We start from the raw sequence: 14,798 nt of genomic DNA, 5'->3' as shown, positions 1-14,798 counted from the left end.
TTTGTTTAGATTCACTTATATGCTTGCTAGATGTTAACCAAATCTGTGTCATTACCAGTTGCAGTTGTAACTTTATGCTGAAGATTCATTACAAGCTTATATGTATTTTATCAGAAACTGGACTTTATTATGTGTTTTCATATAGTTTCATAAAACGACATGCTCATTATTCAAGTTTTGAATAGTCTTTGCCTCTTTTGAGATTCAAATGAATCCATATATAATGATATAAATGGAGAATACTTATAACATATGTTGGTACAGTTATTGAAAAAATATTTTAAAAAGAACAGTAACTTAACTGTTTGCTATTGGTAACACAATAAATTTTCCCTCAGTGTATTTTGTAATTATGAAAGTCCAAATGCTCTTCCATATAATCTATAAGCAGAGAAGATAAATCAGCAAGCACCTCAATTGAACATCAACTTATAGAAAATCTAATGTTTGGTTTTAACTAAATTAACTTCGAGTCTTATAGTTCAATTATCAACATTCTTTTTTTCACGTCAGTAAAGAGAATGTGCTAGTTCACTTGGGCAGAAGACTTTTACTCAATATTTTCCTATGCTTCTGATTTTCAAGAGACAAGAAATCTTAAGACACTTGTTTGTGAATGTCTGGTACTGTGCCTAATGAATGTTTTCTAATTAATATGTTATCATTAGTAAAATGTATATTCTGTTCAATTATAACACTGATTTACACTGACTTATGATAAAAGACATATTTCAGTTAAATATGTTTGGGATTGACATGTACACACTGCTCTCTTTAAAATGGATAACCAGGGGGGTGGTCCTAAGATGGCAGAGGAATAGGACGGGAAGACCACTTTCTCCCCCACGGATTCATCAAAAGAACATTTGAACGCTGAGAAAATTCCACAAAACAACTTCTGAATGCTGGCAGAGGACATCAGGCTCCCAGAAAGACAGCCTATTGTCTTCAAAAGGAGGTAGGACAAAATATAAAAGATAAAAAGAGAGACAAAAGGATTGGGGATGGAGATCCGTCCTGGGAAGGGAGTCTGAAGAAAGAGAGAAGTTTCCAAACACCAGGAAACACTCTCACCGGAGGGTCTGTGGTGAGTCTTGAACTCTCAGAGGGCAACATAACAGGGAGGAAAAATAAATAAATAAATATTTAAAACCAACAGATTATGTGCCTAACGGCAACTCCCAGCGGAAAAGCAGCACAGACTCTCGCATCCGCCACTAGCAAGCAGGGGCTGGACAGGCAGGCGCTGGCTGCATTGCTTAGGGTAAGGACTGGGCCTGATTGCCCGGAGGGCAATCTGAGGGAACTAACTTGAGATAGCAACCCAAACTGTGGGATAGCTATCCTGCACAAAGCCCTAACCTAAAACACTGCCAGGCCCGCTCACAGAACAAAGGACTGAGCAGAGCTAGCCGGCTGCGGTACCGGCCCCCCCCCCCGCCCCCCGCCCCCCGCCCGAGACTGGCAGGCGAGGGCAGCCAGAACTGGAAGGGGGCAATCACAGCCACAGAGAGGCATCCTCTCGCAAACTGCAAGCAGGCTTCCTAGCTAACCAAGACATCTTGGGATTCTGGACGGTTGACATCCTCCGGGAGGGTAGCACCCAGAGATCAGCTCCCCAGAAGAGACACACGGCACACCTGAGAAGGCGCGTCCGTTCCACACCCAGAAGACTGAGCGGCTGGGACAGGGGATGTGATAAGACGCACCCCCCCACCTGGGGGTGACTGTGCTCACCAAGCACCTGGTCACCTGAGCTGCTCGGACCTAGGAAGGGTACAAAACGCAGACCCAACCGAGTCTGCGCCTTTGTGGGGTACCCGAGAACCTGAACCTGAGCGGCTTAGACCTGGGAAGTGCACACAACCCAGGGCCCGCCTCAGACAGTTCCCAGCAGAGCAACCTAGAGACTGAGAAGTGTAGACCATGAAAGCACACACGCCGTGAGCGGGGGCAAACCCAGTGCAGCTGAAACACTGCAGGCACTCCCCACACACGCCAGTTATATTTGTTTGCAATGTTCCTCCCTCCCCACAGCAGGACTGAACAAGTGAGCCTAAACAAGTGACCACCACCGCCCCCTTGTGTCAGGGCAGAAATTAGACACTGAAGAGAGCAGCAAACAGAAGAAGCTAAAATAACAGGGGGAACCGCTTTGGAAGTGACAGGTGCAATAGATTAAAACCCTGTAGTTAGCACCTCTACATAGGAAGGGGCCTATAGATCTTGAGAAGTATAAGCTGGATCAAGGAACTATATGAAAATGAACTGACCCCACACTGTCTGCAACAGCTCCAGAGAAAGTCCTAGATATATATTTTACTATTATCATTTTTTACATTAAAAAACATTTTTTTAATTTTCATGTCCTCTATTACTGCTTTAGTTTTCATTTTTATAACCTACTATTACCTTGCAAAGAAAAGACCATATTTTTAAAGCAAACTTCATATATATATATATATAAATATAAATATATATATATAATATTTGTGACTTTGTGGTTTTTTTTAATATTGTATTTTTGAGAATCTAACTTCTACTCTATATTTTTAATCTTTGCTTTTTGGTATTTGTTATCAATTTTGTACCTTTAAGAATGCAATCTTCAGTACCCATTTTTACTTGGGAGTGAGATTACTGGCTTGATTGCTCTCTCCCACTTTTGAGTCTCCTTTTTCTCCACCAGGTCACCTCTATCTCCTCCCTCCCCCTTCTCTTCTCTACCCAACTCTATGAATCCCTTTGTGTGTTCCAGGCTGTGGAGAACACTTAGGCAACTGATTACTGGCTGGATCTGTCTCTCTCCTTTTGATTCCTCCTTTTATCCTCCTGGTCACCTCTGTCTCCTTCCTGCCTCTTCTCTTCTCTGTGTAACTCCGTGAACATCTCTGAGGAGTCCAGACTGTGGAGAACACATAGGGAAGCGATTACTGGCTAGCTTGCTCTCGCCTCTCTTGATCCCTCCTCTTATCCTTCGGGTCACCTCTATCTCCCTCCTCCCTCTTCTCTTCTCCACATAACTCTGTGAACCTCTCCGGGTGTCCCTCACTGTGGAGAAACTTTGCATCATTAACCTAGATGTTTTATCGTTGGTGCTGTATAGATGGAGAAGTCTTGAGGCTACTGGAAGAATAATACTGAAAACCAGAGGCAGGAGGCTTATGTCCAAAACCTGAGAACACCAGAGAACTCCTGACTCCAGGGAACATTAATCAATAAGAGCTCATCAAAAGCCTCCATACCTATACTGAAACCAAGCACCACCCAAGAGCCAACAAGTTCCAGAGCAAGACATACCACGCAAATTCTCCAGCAACACAGGAACATAGCCCTGAGCTTCAATACACAGACTGCCCAAAGTCACACCAAACCCACTGACACCTCAAAACTCATGACTGGACATTTCATTGCACTCCAGAGAGAAGAAATCCAGCTCCACCTACCAGAACACCAACACAAGCTTCCCTAACCAGGAGACCTTGACAAGCCACCCATCCAACCCCACCCGCAGTGAGGAACCTCCACAATAAAGAGGAACCACAAACTGCCAGAATAGGGAAAGGCCACCCCAAACACAGCAATCTAAACAGATGAAAAGGCAGAGAAATATTCAGCAGGTAAAGGAACAGGATAAACGCCCAGCAAGCCAAATAAAAGAGGAAGAGATAGGGAACTTACCCGATAAAGAATTCTGAAAAATAATAGTGAAAATAATCCAAAATCTTGAAAACAAAACAGAGTAAAAGATAAATAGCCTGGAGACAAGGATCAAAAAGATGCAAGAAATGTTTAACAAGGACCTAGAAAAAATAAAAGAGTCAATATATAATGAATAATGCAATAAATGAGATCAAAACCACTCTGGAGGGAACCAACAGTAGAATAACGGAGGCAGAAGATAGGATAAGTGCGGTAGAAGATAGAATGATAGAAATAAATGAAGCAGAGAGGAAAAAAGAAAAAAAAAAGAATTAAAAGAAATGAGGACAACCTCAGAGACCTCTGGAACAATGTGAAACGCCCCAGCATTCGAATCATAGGAGTCCCAGAAGAAGAAGACAAAAAGAAAGTCCATGAGAAAATACTTGAGGCAATAATAGTTGAAAACTTGCCTAAAATGGGGAAAGAAATAGTCACCCAATCCAGGAAACTGAGAGAGTCCCACACAGGATAAACCCAAGGCAAAACACAGCAAGACACATATTAATCAAATTAACAATGATCCAACACAAAGAACAAATATTAAAAGCAGCAAGCAAGGGAAAAACAAATAACACACGAGGGGATTCCCATAAGGATAACAGCTGATCTTTCGATAGAAACTCTTCAGGACAGAAGGGAATGGCAGGACATAATTAAAGTGATGAAAGAGAAAAATGCACAACCCAGATTACTGTATCCAGCTAGGATCTCATTCAAATATGAAGGAGAAATCAAAAGCTTTACAGACAAGCAAAAGCTGAGAGAATGCAGCACCAGCAAACCAACTCTCCAACAGTTGCTAAAGGATCTTCTCAAGACAGGAAACCCAGAAAAGGTGTATAAACTCAAACCCAAAACAACAAAGTAAATGGCAACGGGATCATACTTATCAATAATTACCTTAAATGTAAATGGGTTGAATGCCCCAACCAAAACACAAAGCCTGGCTGAATGGATACAAAAACAAGATCCTTATATATGATGTCTACAAGAGACCCATCTCAAAACAAGGGACACATACAGACAGAAAATGAAGGGCTGGAAAAAGATATTCCATGCAAATAGAGACCAAAAGAAAGCAGGAGTAGCAATACTCATATCAGATAAAATAGACTTAAAACTAAAATATGCATATTTTGATTTATTTTTTGATTTCTTCTGTGATTTGTTGACCTCTCAATATGATTTTTTAATATGCATACATTGATTCACTTTATAGCTCTAACATTCTAAGGGTTTTGACAAATATGCAGTGTCATCTATTTAGCATAACATCATACAGAATAGTTTCACTGCCCTAAAACATCCTCTATGCCTGGAGCAGAAAATGACAACCCACTCCAGTATTCTTGCCTGGGAAATCCCAGGACAGAGGAGCCTGGTGGGCTACAGTCCATGGGGTCTCAAGGAGTCACACACAACTTAGCAACTGACCATAGTCATTTGTAGAAACAGTGAAGGCCACAAAAAAACACATCAGCGGCTCCTAGTTTGTGGCCCCTCTTTTACTATCTTTCATTCCCACTTGGCCCTCTGCTCCACAGGGGCACATGCCCATGGGTCTGCTCTGCTCACCCATTGTCTGGATTTAAGGAACGGGAAAATAAAAATGAAAGATGGACCCACCCTCCCAGTAGAGCACCAGTATCAGGAAGAATACACTGGGAAGGAGATGACAATCTGTCACCCACCGACACTTTTTCAACTACCTGCTGGAAATGTCCCCATTTTCCTTTAGGCCCTACTACCAGATGACCCCTGCAAGCCTCCTTATCCTCAGCCCTGAAGTCATCACAATGGCCACTTGGGTTCTGGCTGGGGTGGGGCCCTCTACGACGTCAGCAAGGGCCCAGCCCTGGCTGGTCCTCAGTCTCCAGGTGCCAGGGCAGACCAGCACACCAGGAGCCATTTCCTCTCGGCTCACATGTGGTCCCTGAAATCGTTCCTGTGCTTTTCCATGGGTGTTACCTATGTCTACGCCTAATGTTTACTTCTCTGGGAAAGAAAGCCAAAGAAATCCAGGGGAAGATGCTCTGCAGAGGGCACTTTTTAATTTGGCAGAATCGACAAGAACATGCTCAAGACTGGCTTGAGATCACGTTGCTCTGGCTTTTCTTCATTGTCCTGAGGTACGTGACAGTGAAGTTGGCAGGAGAGAGTGGCGAGAGTAAAGTGCAGACTCCTGCTGCCCTTCAGGCCCGCTCATTTGGCTCTCTCGGAAGGCAAAAGGAAAAGACATCCTCTGAAGAAGACTATATGTTCCATACATTAACCCGGCTCGAGATGGATCTTGTGAAATTTGTGTCCAGTGTGCGAAATCTGAAAATCACCACATCAACCGGTGGTAACCTCAAGCCCCTCAATGTCGAGATTCCTGCAGACCTATGAGCTCTGGGGCAACGAAGAATCCGACTGAGTGGATTTGTGAGTCAAAGCAGGAAAGGAATTGTTGAGAGTTGATATACCTTATCCAAACTAATAAAACTATTCTGAAGCAAATAAAAAAGCCTCTGATAATGTTTATTCACTCTATAGTTTTACCTTTTCCAGAATGTCATATAATTGGCAGCATGCGGTGTATTATATTTTCCAGGCTAGATTATTTTACTTATTAGCATTCATTCAGGTTTCACCCATTTCTGTTTGTGATTTGATAGCTCATTTCTTTTTATTCTTGAATAATATTCTTTGATGTACCATAGTTTGTTTATCCAGTTGTCTTTTAAAGCACACTTTGGTTGCTTCCAATTTGTGTGTGTGTATGTGAGAGAGAGATAGTATGAATTAAGCTGTTATACAATTCGTGTGCATGTTTTTGTGTGGGCAGTAGCTATCAAATCATTTACTGAACTATCTAGGAACATCATTGCTAAATCATGTGGTATGACAATGTTTAGCTCTGTAAGAAATTGCTTCCAAATTGCATTCCCACTAACAATGAATGAGAGTTCCTGTTGTCCCTCATCTTTGCTGGGAAATGGTTTGTCAGATTTTTGTATTTGACCATTCCAATAAGTCTGTAGATGTATCTCATTGTTCTAATTTCACCAGTCTACTCTAAAAAGTTATCTTATTTCCATATTTCCATTGTGTTTTATTACCCTCAATTCTTCAGGAGTTTTATCTTTAATCTGAGGTTTAAAAAGATCTTTGGCTCAGCAAAACTTCTGCCTCTGTTCATGCCATCAGTGATTACTGTCCTTAATTAGTCTTCTAATATTTTTTTTTTCATGAAGGACTCATAAGCTGAAATCATGTATATTAGAATAAAAAGATTATTTTTAGTTGAACAACACTGAGCATATTTTCTTTTCCTGAGTATGGCTTTGTCCACTAATGTTTAGTGCTTCCACACAAAACTTTAAGTTCAACACGAACTTCTCCCCTTTTACTTTGGTTTGTGTTGATTCTCTTCTGTACTTACTAGATGTTAACCAAATCTGTATTTGTACCAGTTTTTTCAGTTGCAGTTTTACATTTATCGTGAAGTTTTATTACAAGCATATGTGTATTTTAATGGAATCTTGACTTTATTATGTGTCTTCCTCTTATTGTTTTGAAAAACTATATGCTCATTATTTCAGTTTTTAACAGTCTCTGCCTCTTCTCCATTGAGATGCAAATGAATCCATTTATATAATGTTTGAAACAGAAGAATCATAAAATATGTTTGTATAGTTATTGAAGAAAATAATGTTCGGTTTTAACTAGTTCCACTTAGAGTCTTGTTATAGTTCAGTTATCCACAGTCTTGTTTTCGTGTTAGCAAGGAGAGTGTGCTAGTTCTCTTTGGGGGAAAGACTATTTTAATCAACCTCTTCATATGCTTTGGATTTTCAAGAGAAGAGAAATCTTCAGACACTTGTTTCTGAGTGTCTGGTACTGTGCCTGATGAATATTTTTCTATTTAATATGTTATCATTAGTAAAATGTACATTCTGTTTACTTCCAACACTGATTTCAAGTTGGATTGGCATCACCAACTCAATGGACCCATATTTCAGCAAGCTCCAGGAGACGGAGAAGGCCAGGAAAGCCTGGCATGTGTGGTCACAAAAAGTACATGGGTCGCAAAAAAGGAGACACGACTGAGGGATTGCAATGATCCTATTAAACACAGTCATCACAAAGTTTTCAAAATAATACGTCGTCCTCAAATAAGACCTGATGACATTTGTCACAGTTATTTTGTCCTAAATTCACCTGGTAATTTGTTGTAGCCATCAGTGTTTGGTAATTTGCTTTCTATGGAAGAATAATAAATTGCACATAATTTAATGACTGAATGTGGTTTTGGAATGAGTCATTCTCTCAGATAGTTACCCTCTACAGAAATGAGACTTTAGGTGCTAGTGTTAATGAACACCCGTGTACCCAACATAGTTAGGCCAAGTGATATCAGAACTTTGGAGCTTAAAGCAGAGACAGTTTTATTGCATGGCTATGATAGGAGATGGGTGGCATATGGCTTTAAATATCCTGAACTCCCCAAGAGTTTTCAGCAAAACGCACTTCTGGGAGAGGTAAGGGAGGGGTGTGATTAACTGTCGCAAATGTCTGCCTGTCACATCCTCTGCTATTGAACTAAGATCACGGTGAGACAACAGTGTTCATGTAAGCCCCTAGTGAAACAATTATTATTCCCTATGTTGAAAGAAAAGCTTCCAAGCTTGACTTTCACACTCCAAGGTCCTGTTTAGGAGGAGGGGATCCCTTGGCAGGCTGGTTATCCTGACTGGGAACATTCATCCAGCACCCAGTCTTGATCCTCCCACCATTGGCCAGTCCCAGCTGAAGAGGCAGCTCTCAGTTCTCTGTGCCCTCCTCTTACCAAGATCCCCATACCTTGCCCAACCATCTTCCAGCATGCAGCTGGCCTCAGTCTCAGTCTACCCAGTGGTTAGGGGCTGAGTGCTGTAGACTGACTCATGCAGAAGCCACAACCATTCGGTCATGGAGGTGGGGATGGGAGAGCTTGGCTTTTGCTCTGAACCTGGGGCCAGGCCAGTGAGTGGCTCTAGCAAGCAGCTCTGGGGCACTGTAAGATACAGCCTTTAGCCTGTCCCCAGGTGCCCTGGCTTGCTCCCCAGACCAAGGCCAGAAGACCTGGAGGGCCCTGGGCAAAGCCTGCAATATATCTTTAACTAAACTCTTCTGAGAGGTTGACTCTGGTGGAGCTGAATTTCGAACTTCACTAATGGACATGAGCTAAATATGCAACTCCATATTCCTCCTGCCCTCTTGCCGTATCTTCTTAGGAGAGCTTATTCAACATATGACTAAAGTTGGTACCTTGGACCATCATGGCCCATTTCCACTAGCCCTCGATAACCACATTCAACTCTCTGTTTCTATACTCAGGTATTTCAACTAACAATATCATGTGATGATAAAGCTTTTGTCTTCCTCTAACTGAAATATTTTACTTAGCGTGATGGCCCTAAAGGCATATATATTACAAATGGGGGAACCATTTATTTATTCACTGCTGTAGGTATAGTTGCATTGTAATATTTTTAAATCAAATTTGATTTGAGTATAGTTACTTTGCATTGTTGTATTAGTTTCTGCTGTACATCAGTGTGAATCAATTATATGCTTATATAGATCCCTCATGTTGGATTGTCTTCCCTTTTGTGTCACCACAGAGCACTGAGTAGAGTTCCTTGTGCTTTTCTTTCTTATTTTGTTAGTAATTTAAATTGATTTCTTTATTTTAACTGGAGGGTGATTACTATACAACATTGTGATGGTTTTTGCTGTACATCAACCTTAGTGAGCCATAGGTACACATGTGTCCAACACATCCTTAAGCCCACCCCGCATCCCTCCCCACCCTATTCCTCTGGGTTCTTCCAGATCACTAGCTTTGGATGCCCTGCTTCATGCATATGTACACGTGAAGGATGACTTTTCTGCATGAAATTGTACTTGTCTATGTTTCACATATGAAAATATGGGTGCAGAGTTTTCTACATGAAATATGAAATCTGCATTTCCCTTTTGTAAATCTAGTTGTATATTCTTGGTCATGATACATGGTTTATGGGATGTTACACACCTGGATGTCTGTGCACACTTTTTCCTACATGAATATGGAATTGTGTATATCTCACATAGGACAATTTGAGCATACATTTTCTAGCTTGAAGTATGGAATCTTATATATTTTCTACATGAAAATCTCCATTAAGATCTTCTGACATGAAGTATGTTCTCAGTGGTTCAAATATGAAAGCGTGATGCAAATTTTCACTCATGAAATAGAAACTTTGTACATTTCAAAAATGAAAATCAAGGTACATATTATCTTACCTGAAATTTGGTATATTTTATACTTCTCTCAAAGATATTTGGGAGCAGATTTCCTTGATTTACATATGCAATACTCTATCATTTCACATATGAACATATGAGTACTGTTATTTCTGCACTAAATAGATGTGATTCTCTATAGTTCACATATGAAAATCTAGGCACAGATTGTCCTGCATGATATATGGAATTCACTATGAAAATCTGGGAAAAGATTTCCCGATGGAAATATTGACTTCTGTATGTTACATTTATGAATAATATCTGTGAGCACATTTTCCTACACAATGTATGGAATTCTCTGGTTAAGCCTTTGAATATATGGACATTCATTTTCTTACATTAAATATTAAATTCTGTCTACAACACATATGAAAATATTAGCATGGCTTTTGTGGGCATATATTTTCAAATGTGGAATACATAATTCTGTATGTTTCACGTGTGGCAATCAGTGTGCAGATTTTCTTAAATACGGAATCACATACATTTTACAGATGATAATTGGAACAATGACTTTTCTGCTATATTGACATATGGGATTCTGTATATTTCATATATGAAAATTTTAATTAAGATTTTCTGACATGAGTATGTAATTTTCTGCATTTCACATTATAGAAATCAGGGAACAGATTTTCCTACATGAATTAGGACATCTCTACATTTCACATGGGCTTCCCTGGTAGCTCAGAGGGTAAAACATCTGCCTGCAATGCAGGAGACCTCGGTTTGAACACTGGGCCGGGAAGATCCCCTGGAGAAGGGCATGGCAGCCCACTCCAGTATTCTTGCCTGGAGAATCCCATGGATGGAGGAGCCTGGAAGGCTACAGTCCATGGGGTCCCAAAGAATAAGACATGACTGATCGACTTCCCTACATTTCACATATAGAAATCTGTGAACAGATTTTCATACATGTCATATCAGAGCTTTCACACTGATTATAAGAAAACGTTGGTCCAGATATTTTTACAAAAATATGGAAATCTTTATGCTTCATATATGAAAATATGAGCACCAATATTCCCATATGAAATATGGAATTCTCTATCATATTTGAAATAGGGCCATCCATTTTCTACATAAATATGAAATATCTAAGTATCACATGTGAACATCTCTGCTCAAAGTTTCCTAGAGGAAGTATTAAAGATTATGTGTATCACATAGAAAAACCTGGGTGCCAATTTCCCCACAAATAATCTGGAGTTCTGTACATTTAAGATATTTATCCGGGGGCACGGGAGGGGAAAAAATAAGGTATGTATCTAATTCTGTGTACCAATTTTACCTCATAAAATATGGAATTCTGTATATTTCAGATATGAAAATCACTGTGACATTTTTACTCTATTAAAAATAGAATTCTCTATATGTTACATATGAAAATCACAATGCTGATTTTACTACACAAAATATTGAATTTTTTGTATTACACTTTATTAACATCTGTATGCAGAGTTTTTTACATGAAACATGAAATTCTGTATACTTCCTACATGAAAACCTGGGTGGTGATTTTCTTACATTAAATATGGGATACTCTACATTTCACACATGAAAATCTAGGCATTGGTCTTAAGATACGGAGATCCAATATGGTATTGGTGTTGCCCCTATTTCACAAGTGAATATATCGGTACCACTATTTCTTTATGAAATATGGAATGCTTTGCAATTCTCATACATATATCAAGACAATGACATCTGCCATGAAATATGGAATTCCCTATATTCCCTATATCAATATCTAGGTGCTAATGCTCCTTCATGGAAGTTGGACTTTCATATAGTTCACATTTGAATATCAGAATGATTTTCCTATAAGAAATATGGAAATCTCTAGATTTTGTAGGAACCAGTGGTTACTCATGTACTTCCACGTGTTCCCTGTTTGCATTTGTGCCCTGTCCCCTACATGTGTGTGCTTGTGTTGCATGTGTGTGTGTGCGTGTGTGTGCATGGGTCCTGCCCACTGCAGACACAGAGATGAAGGTGACAGAACATGAGATGTGGAGCAACCAGAAGTGGAGACACGAGGCATTCAGAGACTAGGGGAGAGTGGTCCATGCATCTCTGTGATGCCCCTGTCCAGGACAGGAATGAGGAAAGGATGACAGGTGACAACTCTGGACAGTGACTCTGCACATCTGCAGTTACATCAAGAGGCATAAACAAGTTCACAATTTCTGCTGTGTGGAGTGTTTGTATCAGTAAAGAGTGGTGGGGGGGTTTCAGGAGTCACCCAGAAGAAATAAATAAAGTGATGCGGGGATTTAAAACCACTGTCTGTGGACCCCTCAGTCTGTGGTGTATTGGCTACCATGTGGAAATCCTGGACGAGGCTAGGGCAGGACCCCCGTTTGAAGAGGCCAGTGTCTTTCAGACAAAGGAAGAGACTGGAAGGAGGAGGATTGGAATGAGAGCCTGCTTCACTGCAGATTGTTCCACACACGTGAGAAGGAGATCTGGGAAAGTCCTGGGCTAGTGCTGCCTAGGATCAGCCTGTCAGCCAGCACACTCCCTCTCCAAGTGTGTTATATATTGGCACCATGTGAGACAAATGACATGCTAAGGTAGGCTCTCAGAGTGAATCCCCAGGCATCCTAGGAGAGACAGGGTGTGAGTGTGGAATCCGGACCACATCGGGCTCTCTGCTCAATGGAGGAAATTATCCAGGCACATTGCCCCCATGCCTTTCATTGGACACTTTGGGAGAGCACCCAGAGGTTAAAGGTCCTGTGGGACACAGGAGTGTCCTTTTCAGATATGGAAGTGGGAATTCATGGTTTGAATTTCTGGAGGCCAAGGAAATGGCAACTTGCACCTGGGATTTGCCAGATGGAAGACAGGCAATGTGCCTGGAGGCAGGCACTCAGTGAAGCAGAGGCATCAGGTGGCTTGCTGGAGTCCTGGAAGCCGGGGGAGGGAGGGCCCTGGGGGGAGGGGGTGGGACCGAGGTGACTCCCTTTGGGCTAGGGGCCTGTCCCTGGAGCATGACGCCCACTACGCTCTCTGCCAATGACTGAGATTGGGCCCAGCAGTCTGGGAGTGGTTTACAGCTCCAGCAGCCTAGGGGGCCCGTTAGCCTGGGCAATCTGGCTGGCCTGTGCACCTTGCTCCAGGTGGTTCCCCACCACATTCTTCAGTCTCAGGGCACCCCCAGAAGGAGGCAGCGATGGCCACTGGGTGACGGCAGCATTTGCATCGGCTGTGCAGGCCACCTACTGTGTCGTCACGTCCAACCCCTTCACAGCTGCACCAGCTCGGGCCACAGCCAGGGCCGCGTCCAGAGCGAGACGCTGCCAGAGGACGGCAGGAGCACCCAGGGACGCTGGATCTTCTTAGCTGTGAGGCCAAGTCTTCAGGGGACAGAGGCCCTGGGGCCTGCCCTCAAGGTGGGGGCGTCGGGGACCTTGCAGGCACCAGGTGGCCCACCAAGAAAGGAGGCGGCTCTCTGCAGTGTGGAGGCAAAGAAAGGAAGGTGAGGCCCTGGAAGAGAGAGAGATGGAGGGTATTGGGCCAGAGGTCAGGCTGCTGGTGGAAGAAGACAGCCCGGAGGAGGTGGAGGTGGTGGCAGACGTGGAGCAGGAGCAGTTGTCCTCGCAGGAGCCAGAGGAGAAGCCAGAGGAGCAGAGCCAGGAACGTGCAAGGCCAGGAACCCCGAGTGACCTACCGGACCACACTGGAGGGGCTGGAGTCACTGCCGGCCCTTCAGGCAGTGAGTTTAGCTCTGGGGATGTGAAAGACCACAGGGCCTACATTCGTATCCGGTGGAACAACCGTCAGAGGAAGGGTCACATGGCTCAGAGATGTGCCATCTTCCAGGGCATCGCAAGCTCCTGGAATGAAGCCCTATCCTGACTGCTGTTCCTCAGAGTCAGCAGCTCAGGAGGAAGAGAAGGACCAGGAGCAGGAATAGAGTTGGGGACAAGGGCACAGGCAGGGAGCGGGGTGGCCGAGGGAATTGGGTGCTGGGGGTGTGGAGGTCCAAAGATACGGCAGGAGCAGAATTCGGGCATGGCCAAACACCTGTAGGTGTCTAAGCCACGACTTCGGGTGACTCCTTCTGGCCTGCATCTGAAAGAGAAGCAGTACCTGGGGGTGGGGATTCTATATCAGAAGTGGCCAGAAACATTAAGCCACAGTAGCATTCCCAGAGGTTTATTATTGTATTTGTGGATAATCCCGGGAAATAACAGAGACAGTCCCACTAGTGCAATGCAGAAGCACGAGGTTTTCCACACCCAAGATGGCGCTGGAAGGGGCTGCTATCTGGTAAGCTATGAGTGCCAGACAACTCCAGACACACCCTTGTGAAGAAAGGGAGCAGGTGAGAGACCCAGGGCTTTCTTGCTAAACACACACAGACACACAGAGACACACACACATACCCACACACAACACACACTTGCCTGCAGACAAGGTGAGCCAAAGGGACTGCAGTTCCTGACATTCTAAGCAGTGACATGCCACTACTCAGCACACACAGGCCAGCCAGAGATCAGAAGTGGTCAGAAACCGACCCTCCCTTGGCGAATGCAGACACCTTCAGACGCTGAAGACCACAGGGGACCAAGAGCCGTGAAAATGTCTGATGTTATGGCACTGGCTGGGGACATTGGTGGGGCGGGCAGGAAAGCGTGAGTGCCCAGAGTGCTTTCAGATGCCTGTTCCAGTGTCCCTGTGAAAGGTTGTTGCTGAGCCATGAAAGACGCTGAGATTCTTGGCCTGGAGAGGAGGGGAGTTCAGTCCGGGGCCAGTGACAAGGCTTG

General features: G+C 43.1%; 1 protein-coding gene across 1 annotated transcript; it reads left to right on the top strand.

The window, feature by feature from the left end:
- Positions 1–5,688: 5,688 nt before the first annotated feature.
- Positions 5,689–6,093, top strand: LOC122435743 (protein FAM209B-like). Its single transcript, XM_043459846.1, has one exon. The coding sequence runs from the start codon at positions 5,689–5,691 to the stop codon at positions 6,091–6,093; it is 405 nt and encodes a 134-aa protein (XP_043315781.1).
- The last annotated feature ends 8,705 nt before the right edge of the window (positions 6,094–14,798 follow it).

The sequence above is a fragment of the Cervus canadensis genome, chromosome X (assembly GCF_019320065.1).
Source record: "Cervus canadensis isolate Bull #8, Minnesota chromosome X, ASM1932006v1, whole genome shotgun sequence".
Lineage (NCBI taxonomy): Eukaryota > Metazoa > Chordata > Mammalia > Artiodactyla > Cervidae > Cervus > Cervus canadensis.
The sequence above is the reverse complement of the archived record's forward strand: the minus strand, read 5'-3'. Positions and strand labels throughout refer to the sequence as shown.